Here is a 19,195-nt window from a genome sequence, read left to right on the forward strand (position 1 = left end):
TCATTACTGTCCTTTTGTAGAATCTGTAATGATGCTTCCCTTTTCATCACTTATATTGGCAATTTATGTCATCTTTTTTTCCTAGATTAGTTCATCTAGAATATTATTAATTTAATTGATCTTTTCAAGGAACTAGTTTTTAGTTTCATCAATTTTTTTCTTGTATTGTTTATCTGTTTTATATTTTATTGATAGAGTTTACATTGTAAAGCTTTTTTGTTGTTGTTCAGTCATTCAGTCGTGTCTGACTCTTTGCTACTTCATGGACTGCAGCACGCCAGGCCTCCCTGTCCATCACCAACTCCCGGAGTTTACCCAAACTCATGTCCATTGAGTTGGTGATGCCATCCAACCATCTCATCCTCTGTTGCCCCCTTCTCCTCCTGCCCTCAATCTTTCCCAGCATCAAGGTCTTTTCCAGTGAATCAGCTCTTTGCATCAGGTGCCAAAGTATTGGAGCTTCAGTTTCAGCCATCTGTCCTCTCAATGAATATTCAGGGTTGATTTACTTTAGGATTAACTGGTTTGATCTTGTAGTCCAAGATACTCTCAAGAGTCTTCTCCAGCACCACAGTTTGAAAGCATGAATTCTTGGGCTCTCACCCTTCTTTAATGGTCCAAATCTCACATCTGTATGTGACTACTGTAAAAACCATAGCTTTGACTAGACGGACTTTTGTTGGGAAAGTGATGACTCTGCTTTTTAATATGCTGTCTGTGTTTGTTATAGTTTTTCTCCAGGGAGCAGATGTCTTAATCTCATGGCTGCAGTCACCATCTGCAGTGATTTTGGAGCCCAAGAAAATAAAGTCTCTTACTGTTTCCTTTTTTTCCCCATCTACTTGCCATGAAGTGATGGAACCAGATGCCATGATCTTAATTTTTTTTAATGTTGAGTTTTAAGCCAGTTTTTTCACTCTCCTCTTTCACTTTCATCGAGAGACTCTTTAGTTCCTCTTCACTTCCTGCCATAAGGGTGGTGTCATCTGCATATCTTAGGTTACTGATATTTCTCCAGGCAATCTTGATTCCAGCTGTGCTTCATCCAGTCCGACCTTTCCCACGGTGTACCCTGCATATAAGTTAAATACGCAGGGTGAAGCTTTTACCTATTTCACCAAACTTTCAAATGCCTGCCTACTTCTTGAAGTATAATGTAGACTTTAAAACTATATTGTTTTTTCTGCTTGTCATACATACATCTTATGACTTTGTTGTAAACCCTATAATATTTGTCGTTTTAGTTTTAAAGAATCAAATTTATTTTACTTTTGAATCAAATTTATTTTAAGAGATTAAAAATGAGGAAAAATTTCATTTATACTTATTCATACATTTATTCATTGTTTACATTCAAATTTCCATCCACAATCATTTTCTTTCAGTCTGAAAAGCATCCTTTTAAGTATATCTTATAGTGTGTATCTGTTGGTAACAAGTTCTTTCAGCTTTTGTTTCCAGAAAATGTATTTATTTTGCTTTTATCTTTTAAAATCTTTTTATTTTAGAATTACAGAACATTTTCAAAGAAAGAGTTTTGATACACTTTTTGTCAAGGTTAGCCTAATGTTATCATTTTACATAGTCATAGTGCATTTGTGAAAAATGATGAGTTAACAAGGTGCAATATTATTTGCTAGACTACACACTGTATTTGAATTTTACCAGTTTCTCCACGGTGTCCCTTTTCTCTTCCACGATCTAATCCTCAATGCCGTGTCTCCTTAGACTTCTCTAATCTGTGACAGTTTGTTAGTTGCTTCATTTTTTTTTATGACCTTGATAATTTTGAAGAGTATATTAGGGTCAGGTATTAATATTTGGTTGGATGTCTCTTGGTTTGGGGTTTTTTGGTATTTTTCCCATTTTTAGACTGAAATTTGGGCTTGGGGGTTGAATACCACAGAGATAATGTGCCATTCTTCTGTACCAATTAGAGTTGTTTCATCACTGTAAAAAATTTCCCTGAAACCCCTTGGTAATCAGCCCGCCCTTACACCTTCTGTCCTTGCCAACAGCTCATCTATTTTTCATTCTGTAGTTTTCTTTTTTCCATAATATCAGATAAATGAATCACACAATATGTGTCTTTTGGTTCTATCTTCCTTCACCTAGCAAAATGTCTTTTTAAGATTCACGCATTTTGTTGAGTGGGCCAATAGTTTGTTCCTTTTTATTGCTGAGTAGTAGCCCTTTGTTTTTGATAGATTATCATTTGTTTTGATAAATGAATGCTCTCATTCACTTATTGAAGGCCATGGTGATTTTCTCTCCAATTTTTGTCTATTTATATATGAAGCTGCTATAAACATTTGTGTAGCAGTTTTTGTGGGAATATGAGGTTTCATTTTTCTTGAGGTGATGCCTAGATAGGAGTGGGAATCCTGGGTAAGTCTATTTTTAACTTTGAAACCTTAAACTTCTTAAAGCAAACATTGGAGAAAATATTTTTACCTTGGATTTGGCATTGAAGTTTTAGATATAATAGCTAAACTACAGTCTATTAAAAATTATATTCAATCAAAAGATTAAATTTTTGCTGCATGCAGGACACTGTTAAAATGCAAAGACAAGTTACAGACTGGTGGAAAACAATTGAAAAGTTACATGTCTGATTATAGACATGTATCACGAATATATAAAGAACTCTTAAATCTCAAATGTAAGCGATCTAATATATAAATGGACAAAACATCTCAGTGGACATTTCGCCAAAGGAGCTATATGGATGGAAAATAGGCAGAGGAATAGATGATCACATGCTTAGAGAAATTGAATGCAAATGAAATCTGCATTGAGGCACCACTACACATCTATCAGAATTGCTTTAAAAAATTGAAAATACCAAATGCTGGAGAAATTGCAGAGTACAGAACACTTATTTTTTGCTGGTAACAATTTAGGATGTAAATTAAGGATGAAGAAGTTGCTTTGGAACACAATTTGGCATTTTCTTATAAATGCATGTTTTTCATATGACCCAGCAATCTCAATCCTAGATATTTACCCAAGTTAAATGGAAGATTACAAAAACTTGCTCTTGTGTTTGAAGGTATTGTCAGTGGATAGCAAAGGGTAATTTTGCCATTTCTTTTCATTTCAGCACTTTTTAAAGACATTGTTCTGTTGCCCACTAGCTTGTATTTTTTTTCTAAGAAGCCCCTGAAATTCTCTTTGTAGCACCTGTGTATTTTCCCCGTGTGACTAATCTTCTTCTCCAAATTATGGTTTTATTTGTGTTTTAAAATACGTTGGAAATTCTGCCTATGCCCATGACTAAGCTAGTTTTCAATATGTTACTTCAAGTTTGATGATAGGTTTTGTTTTGATAAGTTCGTCCTTCTTCGAACTGAATACCAAAATGGGGGGAATGCCTGTACATTTCCAACTGGCCCCAAAGCGATTAATGTAAATTGTTTTCTTGCTAATGATGATGAGTGACTTTAAAGTTTTAGCACCTGACCAGATTTTAGTTCATGGTGATAGTTACTTTAAGGTGACATGACTGTGCTGAAAGCTGTTAAACACTGTAGTATCTGAAGTGCTGTTAACAGTGGCTGCTTGAAAAAGTTACTTTTTTTTTAAAGTCAAACTTTCCAATTTTTTTCTTTCTGTATAATTTTCTCTTTGAGTAATTTTTTTTAAAAGTGACATATAATATTGTATTAGTTTTAGGTATACAGCATAATGATTTGATACATGTATATTGTGAAATGATTACTGTATGAAATCTGGTTAACATCTGTCACAATATATAGTTACAATATTTTTCTTGTGATGAAGATATTTTCTGTCTGTCTTCAAATTCACTTAACTTTTCTTCTGCAGTGTCTAATATGCTCTTAATCATTACCAGAGAATTTTTTACATTTCTAGATTTTTAAAAAAATTATAGATGTTGCCTTTTTGTTAGTTCGTATTTCTTTCATCAATGTATTCATTTTCTAAAATTTAAATCCTAGCATATATTTTTAGTAATCGTTTTAGGGTCCTTATCTGCTGTTATCATCACTTTGTCTTCTGGGTCTGTTTTAAATTGACTGATTTTCTTCTTGGTTGTGGGCCACATTTTCCTACTTGTTGCCTCATAGAAAAAATATACATTTCTGGAAAAGTAATTCATAATTTTTTCAACCATGTTTCTATTGATGAGCAATTGTGTTATTTCTAGTTTAAAATTGTTGCAAACAGTGTTTTAATGAATACCCTTCTGCTGTGCGTTGTTCACATGTTAAAATTCATCTTAGTATAAATTTCTGCTAGTGGAGTTTCTCATCAAAGGACACGTTTATGCAAATATTTGACATATTATGCCATATTGCCTTTTGCATAGGGTATACATATTTTATATTAAATACTGAATTAGGGTATACATATTTTATATTAAATAAATACTGAATTTAAGTTCAATGCATTATTTTTAAGTTTAGAAGAAAATCCTGTAATGAACATGGTTCATGGCAGAACACACCAGGCTCCTAGAGATTTGGTTCTGTAGCACGTTGTCACAGATTCATCTTTTGCCCTTAACCTTAGTAAAGCCACTTGAATGTAACTCTTGGAAACTTTCACATAGTCAGATGCTAAAAGAAGTAGCTATTGTGGTCATTTTCTTATATTTTGAATATGCGTGTGTGCTAAGTTGCTTCGGCGGTGTCCAACTCTTTGCAACCCTGTGGACTATAGCCTGCCAGGCTCCTCTGTCGATGGGATTCTCCAGACAAGAATACTGGAGTGGGTTGCTATTTCCTTCTCCAGATACGCTGAGTATAAGAAAAGTGAATTTGATAGTGTTGTGATAGTACTACATTTTGTTGTTGTCCCTTCTAATGGAATGGTTACACTATTTTTAAGAAATTAATTAGGTGATATTGTTTATATTCAGTTTTTTTTTATTTTTTAATTTGATTTTATTTAACTTTACAATATTGTATTGGTTTTGCCATATATCAAAATGAATCTGCTACAGGTATACATGTGTTCCCCATCCTGAACCCTCCTCCCTCCTCCCTCCCGATACCATCCCTCTGGGTTGTCCCAGTGCACCAGCCCCAAGCATCCAGTATCCTGCATCGAACCTGGACTGGCGACTCATTTCATATATGATATTATACATATTTCAATGGCATTCTCCCAAATCATCCCACCCTCTCCCTCTCCCACAGAGTCCAAAAGACTGTTCTTTTTTACTGAATTAATCAGAATAATAATTGCTACAAGAAGAGGCTTTTTTGGGGGCTTGTTTTAGCGACCATACTGCCCTTGCAATTCGAATCCACTAGAATATTATCCTCGAGGGTAGAAATTTTTTGTCTTTCTTGTTATTGCAGAAACTTAAAATTCCTAAGGTAGTGAATTACTGCTGCCTTATTTTGGTGCTTGAAGTGCTGGTGTGTTTGCTCTTTTTTCTAGTCACCGCCATCGCCTTTAACAGCCTTTTGAATACCTGTATCAAAGGTGCTCTCTCTCTGTGTTCTTTGTAATTTTTGGTTAGTTGCTGGACAGTGTGAACTTTATATCACTTAGTGTCTGTATTTTATTGTATTTCTTTAAAGAACATTGAGTTTATTTTGATAGGTATTTATTTCCTTTTGGATCACTTTGAGCTTGCTTTTACAGCTTGTTTTTAAGTTTTATTGTGCATCTTGTTAGCATAGCCTTTATTCTGTGGCTGGAGTCATTAGACTTGTCTCATGAACAGATCTGGGCTATAGCCCTTGAGCTTAGAACGGACTTTACATTTTTAAACAGTTGTAAAGAAACGAGAATAAAAGCTAAGAATATGTGGTAGAGACTCGTATGTGTCCCACATAGTCTGAAATATTTACTGTTTTGCCCTTTACAGAAAACGTTTTCTGATCTTTGCTCTAAGACTTGCTTAACCCTAACTTATAAGATGTTTTATTTCTTGGCTTTCTATTGAATACCCGAGGTTTTCTGTGATATTTTCATTCTGTTTGATTGGAACTCATCTGTCTCTCCTATGTAAAATCTCTGAAAGATGTACAGCTTTCAGCTACATTTAATTTTTCTTTCCCTGGTATTCTTTGCAAGTCTCATGAGGTCTTACTATGCGTGCAGAATTTAGTATCTAGCAGGAGACTGCTGCACATTTCTGGAGCCTTTTCTCTGGGTAGCTGTTTTCATTTTGGTACACTGGCTCACAGATTCCAGCCACCTTACATTCCCTTAACTTTTTTTATTTTAATTATTTATTTTAAAATAAGATAATGTTTTAATGCAATATATTTTTTAACCAAAGTTAAGTTTTAAAAAAATGAGTTGACCATGTATTTCTGGGTTCATTTCTGGACTCTCTATTCTATCCCATTGGTGTCTGTTTTTATGCTGGTATCATACTGTGTTTTTTTTTTAACTTTCTATTTATGTATGGCTGAGTCACTCTGTGGTGCACCTGAAACTGTTAAAACATTGTTAATTGGCTATACTCATTAAACTTGTTTTGTCTCTTGTCCTTTCACCTCAGAAAGATAGCTGTGCTTTGCTTGAGTTATCCATTTTTGTCCTAGTGTTCAATAACATTTAGTTAGAAACCTGCAGTGAACATAGGACTTTACATTTGGTTGTTGATCTTCTCTCAGGCATTACAGTCTTGTCTGACCTTTGCCCAATGTCTGAAAACTGTTTTCCTAAATTTTTTTATTTTCCTTTTAGTTTTTTAGTTGTTTATATGTGAGGACAAATCTAGTATCAGTTATTCTTTCATGGTGAGAAGTAGAAGTTTGTTTCAGTTCAGTTCAGTTGCTCAGTCATGTCCAACTCTGAGACCCCATGGACTGCAGCATGCCAGGCTTCCCTGTCCATCACCAACTCCCAGAGCTTACTCAAACTCATGTCCATTGAGTTGGTGTTGCCATCCAACCATCTCATCCTCTGTCATCCCCATCTCCTCTCGCCTTCAATCTTTCCCAGCATCAGGGTCTTTTTCCAATGAGTCAGTTCCTCACATCAGGTGCCCAAAGTATTGGAGTTTCAGCTTTAGCATCAGTTCTTTCAATGAAAATTCAGGACTGATTTCCTTTAGGATGGACTCGTTGGATCTCCTTACTGTCCAAGGGACTCTCAAGAGTCTTTTTCAACACCACAGTTCAAAAGCATCAATTCTTCAGTGCTCTGCTTTCTTTGTAGTCCAACTCTCACATCGATACTTGACTACTGGAAAAATCATAGCCTTGACTAGATGGGCCTTTATTGGCATAGTAATGTCTCTGCTTTTTAATATGCTGTCTAGGTTGGTCATAACTTTTCTTCCAAGGAGCAAGCATCTTTTAAGAAGTCTGTTTAGTAAACATTGATAGAAATGCTTTTAGACTTTTGAGATATTATAAACTAATAATTATACTTTGTTAAATATCTTATTTGTTGTAAATTGAATTTAATTTTTATAGCATTTGTAAGAGGTATTAGCAGGGTATAAGGAAACTGTGATTAATATTCAGTTCTGTCCTGCATCTTGGATGCCTACCCTGTGTCTCAGACTTTGTACATCTTGCTGGGGACAGAAAAAGTAACATGTAATTTGAAGGCCAGGTACTCAGTCTGGTAGGGAGAGTAGACCTATGTATCATCTATTGCTGCATGACAGATTACCCTAAGACTAAGTGGTTTAGAAAACTTAATCTCTTGGCCAGGAATCCGGCCATGGTTTAGCTCCATCTTCTGGCTCAGGATCTTTCAAAAACCTGAAATTAAAATGTCAGTCAAGCTGCAGTGGTATCAAGGCTTGACTGGTGGAGAATCCATTTCCAAGTTCACTGACAAGGTTGTTGGCAGGAATCAGTTCCTTTCCACACGGGCCTCTTGACAGGGCAGCTCACAGTGTGGTAGCTTATATCTCTTGTAACCTTATCTCAGAAGTGAAATTCTGTCATTTTCACTGTATTCTATTTAAGAAGTAAGTCCTTAGGTCCTGCCCACATTCAGAAGGAGGAGATTACACAAAGATACAGATATAGGACACAAGGATCGTTAATAGCCATTTTAGAAATTGCCTTAATAATCCATGGTATATAAATTGCATAAAATATTATAATTGTGTCTATAAAATAATGTTTTATTTTATAAAGGAATAAAGTTTCAGAAGGAAGCCTGACATATTTTGATCCATTTACTATTTTGCAGATGAAGGGTAGTATGTCAGTCTCAAACAGAAATGAATTCATAAATACTTGACAAAAAAAAACCCACTCAAAGAAGAAATCTCAGCAAATGCTATTTATAAATTTTAGTCAGAAATTAGCTCATGTTGTTAATGTTGAAATATTTTTGCTAATAAATTTGAAATACTTTCACTAATAAATTCATTCACAAATTAACTGTCTTTCATATCAAAGGTTGTACATACTTCCTTCAGCTACCCCATTGTCTTTGCAAAGTGAATCTTCTAGATGAGGAAAATTAAGACATAGACAATTATTTTTAATGGCTGAAAGGTAACCATAAGATTGCTGATCTTATTGCTTTTTAGACCAGTTTATTTTAATACTTAAGGGGTGTCTTGTAAAATATATGTTAATAATAATAAACCCTAAAGTTGTTGAATGATTTTATTTTCCTTATAATGGCACTGTCCTCTGCATTTTCCATTCGTATTTGCTTTCTGGGGCATAAAATGCAGTTGAGGTTGATGTGCTCAGATTTTGTATCATAGAGGCACATGCCATTATGACATCTTCACTCACTCATTCATTTATTTATTAAAAAAATATTTGTAATTAAGTTTTAAATACTGTTCTAAGTACTTTGGATATGTCAGTGAACATGGATAAAAATCATTAACATTTTGGTTGCTACAGTTCAAAAATAAACAATAAACATGATAGGTAAGTAAGCATACATTCATTATAGATAAGAAAAAAATTATTTATGTGCTCTTTTAAACCATACTAAGGGAAATCACATAGAAAGCTACTTGGTTTTCAGCTTATTTTTGTTGATCACATTTTAAAATATTGATTAAGACAACAAACTTTGGGGAAATATTTTCTCTAAAGACAGAATTAAAATCATGCTTTTAATTAAGAAATGACCATGTTTTGCTCCTACAATAATTTCTTGCTTTTCATATGCAATATCAATATTACTCTAAAGTGCAGTAATTTAATGGGTTTCCGAGGTGGCTCAGCAGTATAGAATCTGCCTGCCGATGCAGGAGTTGCTGCAGACGCAGATTCGATCCTTGGGTCAGAAATATTCCCTGGAGGAGGAAATGGCAAACCACTCCAGTATTCTTGCCTGGAAAATTCCATGGGCAGAGGAGCCTGGCGGGCTACAGTCCATGGGGTCACAAAGAGTCAGACACGACTGAGCAACTGAGCACAATTTCTCCTCTTCCATGTAATATCTTAAATATTTTTGATGGTTTATAAAATCCCAAAGCACTTGGTATGACAAAATTTATGTTTCTGTAAACTTGTTACTGTTCAAATTATTTTATACTTTTGCTGGCTTTGAATATTTATGATAATTGTTATAATTTTAAGTAAAATGTTACAACATATCTTTTATTATTTGTTATTGAGGTGGTTCTTGTTTAGAAAACTCTATACTTTTGTTTACCACATTTGTCTTTATAGGTTAGCTTTTGCTATGAAGGGGAGGATTTAACACTTTTAATGTCTTATTGGAAAAGGTCAGTTTTCATTCCAATCCCAAAGAAAGGCAATGCCAAAGAATGCTCAAACTACCACACAATTGCACTCATCTCACACGCTAGTAAAATAATGCTCAAAATTCTCCAAGCCAGGCTTCAGCAGTATGTGAACCGTGAACTTCCTGATGTTCAAGCTGGTTTTAGAAAAGGCAGAGGAACCAGAGATCAAATTGCCAACATCCCCTGGATCATGGAAAAAACAAGAGAGTTCCAGAAAAACATCTATTTCTGCTTTATTGACTATGCCAAAGCCTTTGACTGTGTGGATCACAATAAACTGTGGATAATTCTGAAAGAGATGGGAATACCAGACCACCTGACCTGCCTCTTGAGAAACCTGTATGCAGGTCAGGAAGCAACAGTTAGAACTGGACATGGAACAACAGACTGGTTCCAAATAGGAAAAGGAGTCCATCAAGGCTGTATATTGTCACCCTGCTTATTTATCTTATATGCAGAGTACATCATGAGAAACACTGGACTGGAAGAAGCACAAGCTGGAATCAAGATTGCTGGGAGAAATATCAATAACCTCCCCAGATATGCAGATGACACCACCCTTATGGCAGAAAGTGAAGAGGAACTAAAAAGCCTCTTGATGAAATTGAAAGAGGAGAGTGAAAAAGTTGGCTTAAAGCTCAACATTCAGAAAACAAAGATCATGGTATCTGGTCCCATCACTTCATGGGAAATGGATGGGGAAACAGTGGAAACAGTGTCAGACTTTATTTTTGGGGGCTCCAAAATCACTGCAGATGGTGACTGAAGCCATGAAATTAAAAGACGCTTACTCCTTGGAAGGAAAGTTATGACCAACCTAGATAGCATATTCAAAAGCAGAGACATTACTTTGCCAACAAAGGTCCGTCTAGTCAAGGCTATGGTTTTTCCAGGGGTCGTGTATGGATGTGAGAGTTAGACTCTGAAGAAAGCTGGGCGCCGAAGAATTGATGCTTTTAAACTGTGGTGTTGGAGAAGACTCTTGAGAGTCCCTTGGCCTGCAAAGAGATCCAACCAGTCCATTCTAAAGGAGATCAGTCCTGGGTGTTCATTGGAAGGAATGATGCTAAAGCTGAAACTCCAGTACTTTGGCCACCTCATGCGAAGAGTTGACTCATTGGAAAAGACTCTGATGCTGGGAGGATTGGGGACAGGAGGAGAAGGGGACGACAGAGGATGAGATGGCTGGATGGCATCACCGACTTGATGGACATGAGTTTGAGTGAACTCTGGGAGTTGGTGATGGACAGGGAGGCCTGGCATGCTGCAATTCATGGGGTCGCAAAGAGTCGGACACGACTGAGCGACTGAACTGAACTGAATGTCTTATTGGTTTAGCTTAGTATTGAGTAGAATGTATTATAGGTTCAACGTATGGTAAGACAACATTTTACAGTGGTGCATGTATTGTCAGACAGTATTATTAACACAAATGTTAATACTTCTTTTGTCAACTTACTGAATTAAATACATCCCTTAGGCCATTAGGGTGGATTTTTTTTTTATTGAGATTTGGGGTTCAAAAGGACAAAAATAGTAGTCATATTCTTTAATTGTTGAAACCGTTCTTCAACCTGTCTAGTCTTTCGTAACAATTTAATTAATGGTTAAGCACCCATCACATTGTTTTGTATATAGAAACTATTTCTTTTCTCTCTTCTCTTTTACAAGGACCTCTGTGCCTGGAAATAAGACTTTTCTTACATAGCTCTGAAATTATCAAATGGTATTAAAGTTATATCTTTGCCTACAGCTTTTTCCTTGGGGAGAAAATTGTTTTGTTTTCAAAAAATTCAAAGCTTAATGATGTAGAAGTGACAAATGAAACCAATAACCTAGCCTGAGAAAGCATATCCATTTTGTAGTAAGATGCACAGTAACTAAAATTTAACTGGTATTAGACTTCTGTTGCAATTGTTGATATTTTAAAATAAATTTGAGGAAGGAATAATCTACCATAATCCATATGAATCTTTGCTTATGATGTTTGGAGTGGTTGCCAGCTATATAATGGCTGTGATAACCTTTACTTGGCTAATTGCATGTCACCTGCAGAGTGAAATGGTGTGATGACAGCTGAGCAGTGAGAAGGGGGTGGAGTTGAAATTTTGTAGATATGAATTCACTCATACAGAGAACATGTTTCAGTTTGAGATAATGGAAATATTAGCCCAGAATATGTAGTCGAGTACATTTTGTTTGGTTTTGAGTGGATTTTCAAAGATACAGTCTTTAAATCTCAGTATATGTGCTGTATTGCACAGTGATGTTAGAAGGAAAAGTAATAATGGCATTTGGAGGACTTTCAATCTTAGAGCTAATTAATTTATGTTGTAGAGCCTTGATTTAATATGGAGATGTAAAAGCTTTTCCTTTTTTCTTGTTACATTATTTGCTAGCCTGTTGCTGCTGCTGCTAAGTCTATTGGCTACTTAAAACCAATATGTTTCTTTTAACTCCATGAATCTCAGCTTATGCTATTTTACACATCCTAAATACTTTAAATAATTTCTTTCTCTTTCCACAGCATGTAGAGTCCATGAAGCACAGGAAAATAAAACTTCCTACTCATACCACCAGGAGGATCTCTTGAAAAGAGTCACCATAGGACTACAGGAGAGACTAATTTGTCTGAAGCATCATGTGTTGAAACAACGAAGGCTGGAACCTTTGCACTGGTTAGAAACAGAGTGATGATGTTTTTAATTCTTTGAGCTCCAGGACCCCAGGAGAGTGAGTTGAAACTCTGAAAATGCGGCCATGGACTGGTTCCTGGCGTTGGATCATGCTCATTCTTTTTGCCTGGGGGACCTTGCTATTTTATATAGGTGGTCACTTGGTACGAGATAATGACCACCCTGATCACTCTAGTCGAGAACTGTCCAAGATTTTGGCAAAGCTTGAACGCTTAAAACAGCAAAATGAAGACTTGAGGCGAATGGCTGAATCTCTCCGGTAGGTTCTAAGAAACTGGGAAGAATGGTGAAATATTGTACTTTGTTTTTAGGTGCAGGGCTTCAGTCAGATATTAAAAAAATTCTTAATGATTTCTATAAACTGCTATTTTTGCAAAAATGTAAATATCTTAATAAGGTACTTTTTGTACTACTTCTCTATGTAGTTAACATAGAGAATTACTCTAGCAGATCTTGTTTTATATACGAATTTTAGTATAGAAAAACTGTGCTATTCAATTTATGTACTTACATTTTGTTTCAAATTATCTTCAGAATTTTGATAATTTTAATAAATTAAGCTTTGTATGATTTGAATTAGTCCATATTAAAATGTTCATCATGGACTATAATAAACACATTATAGTAATTGAGAGACTAAGTCTAACTGTAACTTATGAAATGAAAAAAATTCATTCTTAAAACAACTGTATCTGGAATCTAGAGATTTATTATAATTGCTACTTCTAGTCTATTAAAAAATGTGACAAATATCTGTTAGAAGTCATCAACTTTTGGGAAAAACAAAGTTCTGTATTTTGGGGGGCAAGTGAATGTAGTGTTAAATAGATAATCTCTATATTTGTTTTCAAAGTTATTGAATTTAGAAGTTCTTTAGTATCTTCTCATTCCTCATACTTAAATTTGAAAGTGATTATATATTTAGTGCTTGCTGTCTCTCAAGACAGCAGTCGAAGATTTGAGAAGATGAAAAAGTGAGACTCATCTACAGGTGATAATTGACTCTAAGGGAAGTAGTGTAGAGAAAAAGAATACAAAGTCATTTCTTTTTTGAGAAACAAATAAACTGAGGGGTTGAAAGTGGAAGCATTCCGTTGTGCATAGAGCCTTCAGAGTAATTGGAGAAGGAGAACTGGAGAGAGTGGTGCTGTGGAGGCTGAGGAGCCTTCTACATTTCTACAGCCTTCTACATTTCTACATTCTATGAAGAAATGTTGGTGGCAGCATCATCCACCCTTGGTGCTTCCCTGCCCTCACTGCCCTTCACTCTATTTAGAACTCAGTTCTTTCCTTTTGTTTAGTTCCATAACTTTTCTTCACCCTGATATTATTTTTGATCTCTTTATGTTCTTTGGAAAGCTGGGATATGTGTTAAACGAGTTTTACAACAATGAATGAAACATCATCCCTATCATTTGTAGGAGTAGTACCAGTCAGCAAAGTACAAAGTAATCAGGAATTAGAAAGCGAACAGATAACTTTTTGAAATTTGTGTATCATTTTATTTCCTTGTTGAGAAGAGCCAGGGAGGTTCATGGAAAGGATGGTCTTTTCAGTAGAGTCTTACTCATTTGTTATGGGAACCAAAGATTGACAATTAGAAGATAGTAATAATAGCTGACATTTGTTAAGAGTTTATTTTGTGCCAAGTACTGTGCTAAAGACTTTATATGGATTATCTCATTGAATTACACAACTTTTTGATGGGATGCTGGTTCTGATTTTATAACCATTTTACAGATAAGGAATCAACAGAATATTAAGTGATTTAATTTTTCCCAAGATCACAGTTTTCACAAATGATGGCACTTATTTTGAATCCTGGCAGTTTGAGTGGACAGCCAGGGAACTGGTGAATTGTTTTGCCTCTCTGAATAGAGGGGCTTCCCTTGTGGCTTAGCTGGTAAAGAATCCGCCTGCAATGCGGAAAACCTGGGTTCGATCCCTGGGTTGGGAAGATATCCTGGAGAATGGAACAGCTACCCATTCCAGTATTCTGGCCTAGAGAATTCCATGGACTAACTGAGTGACTTTCACTTTCACTCTTGAGTAGAAACCAGTGAGAAGTAAATGATTCAGAAATCTCAAGTAAACATCTCATGTAGCAAATCAGCAAGAGTAGTTAATTTTGGAGAATCCTTATAGTAAGATCTTATTCTACATTATAGGAATTTTGCTCCTTGAAAAAAGAGTTGCCTCTTAATTTAGACTTATAAAAAATTGCTAATTTCCCCCCTAATTTCAACTTAAGTACTTATATTTCAGTTGGCTTATTTCTAACAGCCAGGCATTAGGTTGGCCAAAAAGTTCGGTCAGGATTTTCTTTCAGATGTCATGGAAACATCCTGAATGAACTTTTTGGCCAATCTAATATTTGTTTCTATTGCAGGAAGGAAAACTTGCTTTAATATGAGTTATTCCTTCTGCAAAATAATCTTTGAGTTTCTTAAGTCACTTTCTTTGTAGTCTTTCCTGTTTCTGAAGAATTAAGTTCTCAGCTTCTCAAATGTAGAGACAACTTCTAAGAGTGTAGACATTTAATATGTCATGTTATAGCATATATACAATCTGAAAGCACAGATGGAGCAGAGGAGCCTGTATATACACACACACACACACAAATAATTTTAAGATAATATGTAATTAATTAGGGAAGAAAACTTCCTCAGGCCTTTCCATCAACTTTATTGATAGGACCATTTGTGTTTTCTCCAAAGAGATTTTATTTATTTTTAAAATTTTTATTTATTTATTTTACTTTACAATATTGTATTGGTTTTGCCATACATCAACATGCATCCACCTCGGGTGTACACGTGTTCCCCGTCCTGAACCCCCCTCCCACCTCCCTCCCCATACCATCCCTCTGGGTCATCCCAGTGCACCAAGAGATTTTATTTTAAAGTCCCTGATATCAAAGGAGGAGCAGTAGAGGTGCTAGTGGCATTGGTTTCTTTTTCTCCCTTTATTGTAATATTTCATACTCAGTTTTCTGTGTCTTTTTTTAATAAGAAAATATGTTCAGAAGGTAGACTATGTAGAATTAATTCAAATGTCTATAAAGCTAGATTATTTTTTTGAGATACAGTATGTGGATTGGAATTAGAAAGTAACCCAGAAGCCTGCATGTGTGCATGCTCAGTCGTGTCAGACTCTTTGCAACCCTATGGACTGTATAGCCCACCAGGCTCCTTTGTCCATGGGATTATCCCTGCAAGAATACTGGAGTAGGTTTCCATTTCCTCTTCCAGGGGATCTTCCTGACCCAGGTATCAAATCTGCATCTCCTGTGTCTCCTACATTGGCAGGTGGATTCTTTACCACTGGAACCACCTAATTCAGATGTCTTGTAAAGTTAGGTTATTTCTTTTAGATACGGTATATGGCTTGAAATTGAAAAGTAAGTCAGAAGTCTGAAACTACAATTTTTAAACATTCAGGACAGTCATTTTTTAAAAGCAGTTGCCCAACCCTCTAGCTTGTGTTTGCTAATCTTGTTGATAGGACTACAAATTTGGGAAAATAATTTGAAGATCATTACTCTGAGGGATACAAATGTTTTAGATCAATGTGGGGAGGTTGCTGTATGTTGTTGTTTTTCAGTCGCTAAGTCATATCTGACTCTTTGCAAGCATGCCAGGCTCTTCTGTCTTCCACTGTCTCCCAGAGTTTGCTCAAATTCATGTCCATTGAATCAGTAATGCTGTCCAACCATCTCATTTTCTGCTGCCCGCTTCTCCTGTTGCCTTCAGTCTTTCCCAGCATCAGGGTCTTTTTCAATGAGTTGGCTCTTCACATCAGGTAGCCAAAGTATTGAAACTTCATGTTCAGCATCAGTCCTTCCAATGAATATTCAGGGTTTATTTCCTTTAGGATTGACTTGATTTGATCCCCTTGCAGTCTAAAGGACTCTCAAGAGTCTTCTCCCAATACCATAGTTCAAAAGCATCATCCTGTGTGTATTTCTGTGTGTATCTGTATATATATTTAATTCTGAATTGTTGATGAATAATTTCTATATGGTAAAATTCACTCCTTTTAGCTAAAATGTCTATGAATTTTGACAGATCCTTACAGTCATGTAACCAGCACCACAATCAAATTATAGAAGAATTCTGTCTCGCTCCAGAATTCTGTTGTTCCCTTTTGTAGTTAAAATTATATTCTACCTTCTGTCCCTGGCATCTAGTGATGTATTTTCTATTCTGTGTTACTTTTCTGTTCCAAAATGTCATATAACTAGAATCATGCAATAGGTAGCCTTTATGTCTTTTTTTTTTTTTTTTTTCCATTTAGCGTGATATATTTGAGATTCATCAGTGCTGCTTTGTGTATCGGTAGTTCATTTTTGAGTAGTATTCCTTAGTATGTTTGTGTCAATGTTGTTGTTGTCTTTGAATGCATTCACCAGTTGAAAGATGTTAATATTTCCATTTTGGGGGCTATTATGAATGAAGCTGTTAAAAGCATTTTTCCTGAGTTTCTGTGTGTGAGTTTTTATTTCTCTTGGGTAAATACCTAGGAGTAGAATTGCTGGGTCATGTGTAAGTGCATTTTAACTGTATATAAGAGGCTACCCAAATGTTTTCCAGAGTACTTGAACTATTTTTTATTTCCACCAGCAGTGCTTGAGGGTTACAGCTCTCACCCTTGCTGGCACATGCTGTTGTCAGGTGTTTTTACTTTAGCTGTTTTAATAGATCTGTAGTGTCATCTCATATAGTTTCAGTTTGCATTTCTGTAATGATTAATGATGGTGAGCATTTTTTTATGTGCTTATTTCCTATCCATGTATGTGCTTTGGTGAAGTATCTACTCAGATTTCTTGCTTATTTATAAATTGAGTTATTTGTTTTCTTATTGAATTCTTTTTAAAAACTGGGGTTTCATATATAACAAAATGTATTTTATGTATATATGTGTAGATATAAAATAAAAATATAGTAGCATAAACCAGTAAACATTTATTTGCTTCTGATTATTCTATTTCAGTTGGCCTCAGCTGGACTGTTTTTCTAATGATATCTGGGATCATTGATGTGGTTGTAGCCATCTGGTGGCTTCATTGTGATTGGGCAGTCTGATGACCTCACAAATGTTTCGTGATTAAGGGACCGTCAGCTGGTTCCCCCTATCTGGCTTCTCTAGAAGGATAGCCCTGGTTTCTTACCTTGCAGTGTTCTAAGCAGGCAAAAGTAGAAATTGCAAATCCTCTTGAGGCCAAGCATGAAAAGTTACACAGTCACTTCTGCCACATTCTGTTAATCTTTGCAAGTCAAAGGGACTTTCCACATGTAGGGAATGGAAGTAGGAACTGCAAAGAATTTGTAGCCATTTTGACCCACAGTTCTCATCTCTAGATGTAATGTTGAATAGATTAGGTCACATTATAGTGGTCTTAAACAGCCAGAGTTTAGTGTAGGCTTGGTTGATAGATAACAAGAAATCATAATTGGTTTTTCAGCAGAGGAGTGACACTGTGAAAATGGTTGAGGAAGATTTAGATTTTCAGGTAGATTTTGCCTTGTACTTGACTAGAGTGAAATTAACTGGGAAATACAGTATTAATCTAGACATGAGGTGTTGCTGACCTTAATTAATGATTAAATTGCATGGCTTTGGTACCAAGGTACATCTGCTTATTTTCCCATGTTTCCTTCATGCTTTTATCTGGCTTTCCCCAATCATCCTTTTCTTACTTGTTGATTGCCAGCATCTTGAATATACACGCAATATCTTTCTTTAAAAGCTTATAAGTCATTGCTTTTTAGCATGCCACCCTACAGGAATGCCTTTTCAAATTTCATATTTGTTTTGTCTCAACTTTTACTAATGTGAAGTTGCTATCAGTTCACAGAATCTTTGCTTCTTATTCTTAGGATTTGAACCCGCCATTCTGCCTCTCAGAGTAGAAATTAGCAGAAAACACCTGGAAAATTACTGAAACTTGTTATGAAACCCTGTGAGCAGTGAACCTCATTGACAGATGTCAGAACTGGACAGAACTTGTAAAATTTAAGGAGTGCTTAATTGAAAGCTTTCCTCTTAATTCCTTATTCTACTTCCATTTATTTTGGGGAGCATAATTTTAAAAAATTCTGTGTGAATCTGTAGCCTTTTTTTTGGTCTAGGAAAGAAAATATTTCTTCTGGAATTTAGATATTAGCTATAAGCTAAATTTTACAGACCATGAAGGTATAATTAACTTAGAGTATCTGTATTTCTGAGCTACATACTCCTCAGTTGGATTAGAGCCAAATCATGAATCTTCCAGTGGAAAAATTTGTCTGATACAACAAAAGAATGAAAAACTGCCATGGGTAGGAAGGAAACTGATGTGGTTTTTCATAGGTCATATCTTACTTCAGTTTGTGAAACTGGTATTAGAAATTGCAGATGCCTTTGTTCCTGTTGGTTGTTTAGAGGATTTGCTGTAGGCAACCTTCTCCCTAAGTGCTTATCTCATTTGTAAAGAGTGTACTTGTGTTGAGTCGCTTAGTTGTGTACGACTCTTTGTGACCCCATAGACTGTAGCATGCCAGGCTTCCCTGTCCGTCAGCCATCTCCCGGAGTTTGCTCAAACTCATGTTCATTGAGTCAGTGATGCCATCCAACCACTCATCCTCCGTCGTCCCCTTCTCCTCCCGCCTTCAATCTTTCCCAGCATCAGAGTCTTTTTCAATGAGTCAGCTGTATGCATCAGGTAGCCAAAGTATTGGAGCTTCAGCCTTAGCATCAGTCTCTTCCAATGAATAAAGGGTTGATTTCCTTTAGGATTGACTGGTTTGATCTTCTTGCTGTCCAGGGAACTCTCAAGAGTCTTCTC

The 19,195-nt window shown here is 35.8% G+C and overlaps 1 protein-coding gene across 23 annotated transcripts in view; it reads left to right on the forward strand.

The window, feature by feature from the left end:
• The window catches only part of FUT8 (fucosyltransferase 8), a 332,165-nt gene that overhangs the window by 143,295 nt on the left and 169,675 nt on the right, over positions 1–19,195 (forward strand). For all 23 annotated transcript variants that reach the window (XM_070797716.1, XM_070797721.1, XM_070797729.1 and 20 more), the window contains one exon: positions 12,201–12,628. In XM_070797716.1, coding sequence (XP_070653817.1) covers positions 12,426–12,628 — 203 coding nt within the window. In that variant the 5' untranslated portion in view covers positions 12,201–12,425. The remainder of the gene's footprint in view (positions 1–12,200; positions 12,629–19,195) is intronic.

Source organism: Bos indicus, chromosome 10 (assembly GCF_029378745.1).
Source record: "Bos indicus isolate NIAB-ARS_2022 breed Sahiwal x Tharparkar chromosome 10, NIAB-ARS_B.indTharparkar_mat_pri_1.0, whole genome shotgun sequence".
In the NCBI taxonomy this organism is placed as follows: Eukaryota; Metazoa; Chordata; class Mammalia; order Artiodactyla; family Bovidae; genus Bos; species Bos indicus.